Below are 6,070 nucleotides of genomic sequence, written 5' to 3' on the forward strand. Positions count from 1 at the left end.
CTAGGGAAAAAAAAAAGGAACTTATACGAACATAAATTCTACAAATATTTTTAATATACTTACAAAATCTTTTGATAAACCTTACTTGTAAGTTAGTGAGACGCAGGTATGCATGAAAAATTATTTTTTATATGATAAAAATTTATGTGCAGTCAACTTCATGTGAAGTTGATCATAGATAAGAGATAATAAATAATTTAATTAATTTGATTAAATTTTTATTTAACAATTTTTAATTATTAATTTCACATAAAGTTGACTACACTTGAATTTTTATCTTTTTACGTATAATTAAATTTATAATTTAATAATTAGTTAACTAGTCATATTTGTCTTTTTTTTCTAAAAAAAAAAAGAGAAAATCTCTCATACTTAAGAGTCGTGCATGCATGGCTAATAATAATCGTCCCCATATCATTATCTTTCTTTATTAGATTTTAGATATAGATTTTGGATTTGAATTTTTCGTCCTCTCCCACTTGTTTGTCTTTCTTTAAGAATGACCCGCATATCATTAGCATATACTATCCACAAATTAAACCTAATTCTTTACTCCAATTAAGAGCTTTTCTTCTACATACACAAGTTTTATGTCAACTTTCAACCGATTTGTGTCGTTAAAAATCTGTAATTTTGATTGAAAAAAAAATTGTATATCTAACATTTTTTTAATAAAGTAACCGATTTTATGAATAGAACAAAATAACCAACAATATATATATCATATCACGTTTAAAATTTAAAACTTACTATGTATCCAAAATTTATATCAATAATTAATTATTGATTATTAAAAGTTTTACAATTCTATTATATATACATAAAAAGAATTAGTCACTAGATTAACTATCAGTTAAACATTAAAATATAAAATATATATTAAAAAAATTTAAAATAATATATATTTTTATACATAAACGTAATATAATTAATTTATTATTTTGTATTTTCTTAAATTTATCATTAATCAACACGTGGTCTTAATCGATCGGAGAACACTTTTGCCTCTTTGAATCCACATCTAACACATCATATGCAAGAAAAAGGAGGAAAACACCAAAACATACAATGTCTATCTATCTAAAAACACGCACGTGACTAAATTCATGCACACACGATATGTCATAAATCAAAATCAAACTTATATATAAGTAGTTGAAAACTCAATCGCCATACATATTATTAGCCATGAGCTGCCAAATTAAATTAAGTAGATTCATTAATCATTATTCCCATCCATGAAATCTTAATTAATTTGGTCAAATAATATATGAAGAAGATGAAGATGAAGTGGCAGAAGAAAGACAAGTATGTGGTTAAGTTGAATCAATTGAAGTTGGAATTGGGAACTTTTGGAACCGACAACAACGTTAATAACATGTTCGTTATTCAGGTTATGGGAACAGCTACCCAGAAAGTAAAAGCTTCTTCTTCTTCTTCTTCAATTTGGAGAAGCACTCTTTTTCCCTTTCTTCATGGTATTACGAAACCTGCTTATACACACAACACAACCATCAAGACATTTCTGAGTTCTGAAGAACCCACAACTGTCACGTGGTACGCACGTGATCTATCCGGTTTTCAACTTGCACTCAAAGATAACCGGTCCTCAATTGGGGCATGCCACGTGGAATTTCATATCTTACATGTAAGAACTAACATCATGTTATTCATTATTCATAATGGTAAAAACCCAAGTGCAGTCGACGTGAAGTTGATAATTGAGAGCTGTTACATGATTTGATCGATTTGACTAAATTTTCATCTAATGGCACTCAACTATCAATTTCACGTGAAATGCAACTGAATTTTCACCATTAATTATTAGTGAAATATTTGATAAAAAATAGTCAAAATTTACTCTATTTAATATTTAATAATTATTGTTAGAACTATTATTAGTACTGACTTTATTTTTTAATTTTTTGGAGTTATTAATGAGTTTAATTATTATTTGAGTTTAATTAATATATATCCACGTGTTAAGATTATTACCTAAAACTTCTTAATTATAAAAATATACGAAATTTAAATTTTTAATATATTTTTTATTTTTTTATTAGAAAAAAAGTATTTATTAAAAAAATTTAAGATAATAGATAGTTGAGTCAATTATTTTTGTTGACTTAATAATATATGATTAGATATCTTTATAGTGCAAAATAATTTTATCCCAAATTCCCAATCTAATATGGAGAATTTTATATACAATCAAAGTTTTAGTAGTTTGATTCATGTATATAAATATAATTCATGAGTTTGATGTTTGTGTTTGTGTTTTGTTTTAAATAAAGTGTGTCTGAAAATGAAATGCAGGGGGAGGATGATGCAGGAGAATGTAAGGCTAATAATATGGTGGTAGCTGGAGAAGTTTCCATGGATGTTACAATGGAAGAGATAACTAAATCTAATTCTCAATTGCTTCATAAAACGCTTCCAATTCAATTGAATCTTCATGGTTTGCACATCAAGTCCACACTTTCGGTATATTCCTAGTCCATTTTCCTTATTTTCATTTTAATTTGTCAAATTATTAAAACATAGAAAAAAGAGTTATTTTGTTGTATAATCATTTATATTAATTTAACAGAAAAAAATAAATACGTCCTTAATATTTTAATTCAAAAATACATGACTCCCTGATTAATTATTGAAAATATAAATACGTTCCTAACTTTCTAAAATACAAAATATTTAAGTTTCTCTATTTAAAATATAAAAGATACATTGGTCTCGCGTTTGGTAGAGAGACAGAGACGGAAAGACTGAGACTGAAAGGCAGAGATTGAAATAAATCTCAATATTCTGTTTGGTATAAAGTGGAAGACAGAAATTGAAACAAGAATAAAACTTTAATTTAATTTGTACAAAGGGTAAAATTAGAATTAATTAATTGAAATAAAGGTATTTTAGGTATAAAATGTTATTAAAATTTCAGTCTCTATGTCTAAAAATTTTAGTCTCTTGTGTCTCTACTCTTTAGAAGTATTGAAATACTGAAATTTTGGGGATAGAGACAGAAATTTTAATATCAGTCTTTGAACTAACAAATATGATATTGAGTCTCAATCTCTTAGTCTCTATCTGAATACTTCAAAACAAACGCTACCTTATGAGACTTAGATGTCTCGCACTTTAAAACGTGAGGGATGCCTTTATATTTTTAATTAGTCCACCACTTATTTATTTTTGAGATAAAAAGTCAAGGATTTATTTTTTTCCGTTTACTTTTAATCTAATTATGCTCTAATGAATTGATAATCACTATGATACATTTGATGACAGGTCTCTTTGAGCATAATGGACTTGAGGAATTTTCATGATTACTTGCCAAGAACATTTGAAAACATGGGTGAAGTAGAGAACAAACAAAGGGTTATTGAGATGGTGGAGTTTGATCAAAGAACTCAACGGAATCCTTATGAATCGGACGGTTCGACCGAGTTTGATTCCGATGAGTCGACAATTGAGTCCACAAGCAGCAGCAGTGATAGCAGTAGTAGCAATGGAAGCTATTATGGAGGATCAAGAGTGAATAGAAATGGATCAATGTTAGCATGGAGTAGAAGCTTTAAGGAATGTTGGAGGTCTATAGCAGCTAAAAGGAAACAAGAGACTTTCACCTCTCATCTAACTTCTTCTATGGTATGTAATAAAAACATCATATAATCTTCTTTTTCTTAATTATATTGTTCTTATTACAAGGGAAATGGCTAATGTTTAGGGAAAGATTTTATTTTCTTGAGAAGATTAGTGAAAAAGGACAGACTTATTTTTTTTTTTTATTGAAAATCTTGATATGATGTTTGTTATTGGATAATTTATAAGATGTTTAATGAACAAAAATATATTTAACTGATTTGACTAAAAAAATATTTGAACATTAAATTTGATTAAAAAAAGTTTTGGAGATCAATTTAAAAAAAGGATGATCTTTTAAGAACGAACATTAACTCATATTTTTATAACAACAGCATAATTGATTTTTGTATATAAATACAAAAAAAAATATTTTTTGTGTTCATGTAGTATATATCTAAATGATTATGTTATTAATTTACTTGAATTACTTGTTTTATTGAATCACATTCATTAGTGAATAGTAATTTAGATTTTTTTAAGCATAAACTATTATTTTTATTTATAAAAATTCTTAATGCTAATAAAATTATTCAAAAATAAAAGAAATTAGCTTTATATTTATGAAAAAAAATCTCCCCCAAAAAATTTCAAATATTAATTTAATTCATAAAAAAATTTATTAATATTCTATACTTTTAAAAGTATACATAATAATATACTTATTTTTCGTGGATACAAAGTTAATTTTATTATTTATTATTACGATGAATTGAATTTTCACATATAAAAAATAGTAACTTACTCTTGAAAGTAATGTATTACCTTCTAATTAGTAATTTCTTAAAAGAAAGGTGATAATTTGAATTACTAGCAAAAAATGTAAAATTACTTCAAGGGCAGTTGCTACAAGAAATCTACTACACAAGCGGCTAGGTTGCATTCAACTAACAATTTCACGTAAATTTAACTACATCTGAATTTTAATTTTCACCTAACAAGTTTTACTCTGAATCCATGCAGGGATGGGAAAATATGGAAGTTAAAAGCAGAGATGGGAATTCCAAGCTGAAAACAAATGTGTTGTTTGCATCATTTGACCAAAGAAGCAAAGAAGCCTCAGGTGATAGTGCATGTTCAGCACTAGCAGTGTTCATAGCACATTGGTTCCTCCATTCTAACAAGGACTTACCAACAAGGTCCCAATTTGATAGGCTCATAACACAAGGTTCCTCTGAATGGAGAAGGCTTTGTAAAATTGGTTCATACTTAAAGCTCTTTCCGGATAAGCATTTTGATTTGGAGACAATCTTGGAAGCTAATTTGAGGCCTTTGATTGTTCTTCCTTCGGAATCTTACACCGGATTCTTCGCCCCGGAGAAGTTCCGGTGCCTACAAGGCGCTATGTCGTTCGACGAGATTTGGGACGAGATAAGTAGGGCTAGTAATGAGTCGAGAGTTTATATTGTGAGTTGGAAGGACCATTTCTTTGTTCTAAAAGTGGAAGAAGATGCTTATTACATAATTGACACTTTAGGGGAAAGATTATTTCAAGGGTGCAAAAGAGCATTCATATTGAAGTTTGATGGTTCAAGTTTGATGCATTCAAAGGTGGAGAAAATGGAGAATGAAAATGGGAATGAGCCTTCAAAGAAAATTGTTTGTAAAGGGAAAGAATGTTGTAAAGAGTTCATCAAACTTTTCCTTGCTGCAATGCCACTTAGGCAATTAGAAGAGGAAGAGAGTAAAGGGAATGTTTCTACTACTAATTCTTATCTTCATAGGTTCTTGCAAATTGATGTCCATTTTTGCTCTTCATCATCATTATATTAGATGGATTTTGTAATTGTTTCATGCAAGAAGAGGAACACTATGGATTGCATTCATTTTTTGTGCTTGTTAACCATAAAGATTTCTTGAGGATTGAACAAAGATACTCATAACTTTGCTTTGTAAATCACTATTGATTAATATATCAATACATCAATTGTATTTTATTATTTTTCATCCTTCAAAAACCCTTGTTAATAATTTTTCATTTTCCCTACACTATGATTTTGAGAAGGGGGTCGTAGAAGTAATGATAAAGAGAGGCCCAAAAATGTCAATTCAATTGAGCTTATAGAACTAGTTAGCAATACTGTTACTGATTCTGTTACTTAGTCATTGGTGTTAGTTATTAGTAAAGAGAAATATTAGAGGGTAATAAGAATTTACTGTTTTTTTTTTCGTTATTTTTAGTTATTATTCTAATTTTTTAAGTCTAGTAATTTAATAAAATATTTTAATTTATATTTTTTAATATTGATGACTAATTGATAACTACAAATAATAAATTGTAATGAACTTCTAGTACTTTTTATGGAAAAATGTACAACATCATTGTTAGAGAATCATTAGAATCAATTTAGATCAATTAGTATCATTTATATTTATATAGTATATCTATATATTAATTGTAAGATTGTATGCTTTTATTACTTTGATTCTT

At 27.6% G+C, this 6,070-nt stretch overlaps 1 protein-coding gene across 1 annotated transcript; it reads left to right on the top strand.

Annotated features, from left to right (window-relative positions):
• The first annotated feature begins 1,172 nt into the window (after positions 1–1,172).
• LOC107647642 (uncharacterized) lies at positions 1,173–5,577 on the top strand. The gene is made up of 4 exons (XM_016351705.3): positions 1,173–1,648; positions 2,317–2,484; positions 3,286–3,645; positions 4,603–5,577. The coding sequence occupies exons 1-4, from the start codon at positions 1,271–1,273 to the stop codon at positions 5,410–5,412; spliced, it is 1,716 nt and encodes a 571-aa protein (XP_016207191.1). The 5' UTR covers positions 1,173–1,270; the 3' UTR covers positions 5,413–5,577.
• Positions 5,578–6,070: the final 493 nt, after the last annotated feature.

The sequence above is a fragment of the Arachis ipaensis genome, chromosome B6 (assembly GCF_059453495.1).
Source record: "Arachis ipaensis isolate K30076 ecotype BB chromosome B6, ASM5945349v1, whole genome shotgun sequence".
Lineage (NCBI taxonomy): Eukaryota > Viridiplantae > Streptophyta > Magnoliopsida > Fabales > Fabaceae > Arachis > Arachis ipaensis.

What these genes read in the sequence shown, in the direction of transcription:
- LOC107647642 (XM_016351705.3), top strand. Translation starts at nt 1,271, where the DNA reads ATGAAGAAGATGAAGATGAAGTGGCAGAAGAAAGACAAGTATGTGGTT. An exon ending in TGGAATTTCATATCTTACAT is followed by an intron (nt 1,649 to 2,316) that starts GTAAGAACTAAC and finishes AATGAAATGCAG; the next exon opens with GGGGAGGATGATGCAGGAGA. An exon ending in ACATCAAGTCCACACTTTCG is followed by an intron (nt 2,485 to 3,285) that starts GTATATTCCTAG and finishes ATTTGATGACAG; the next exon opens with GTCTCTTTGAGCATAATGGA.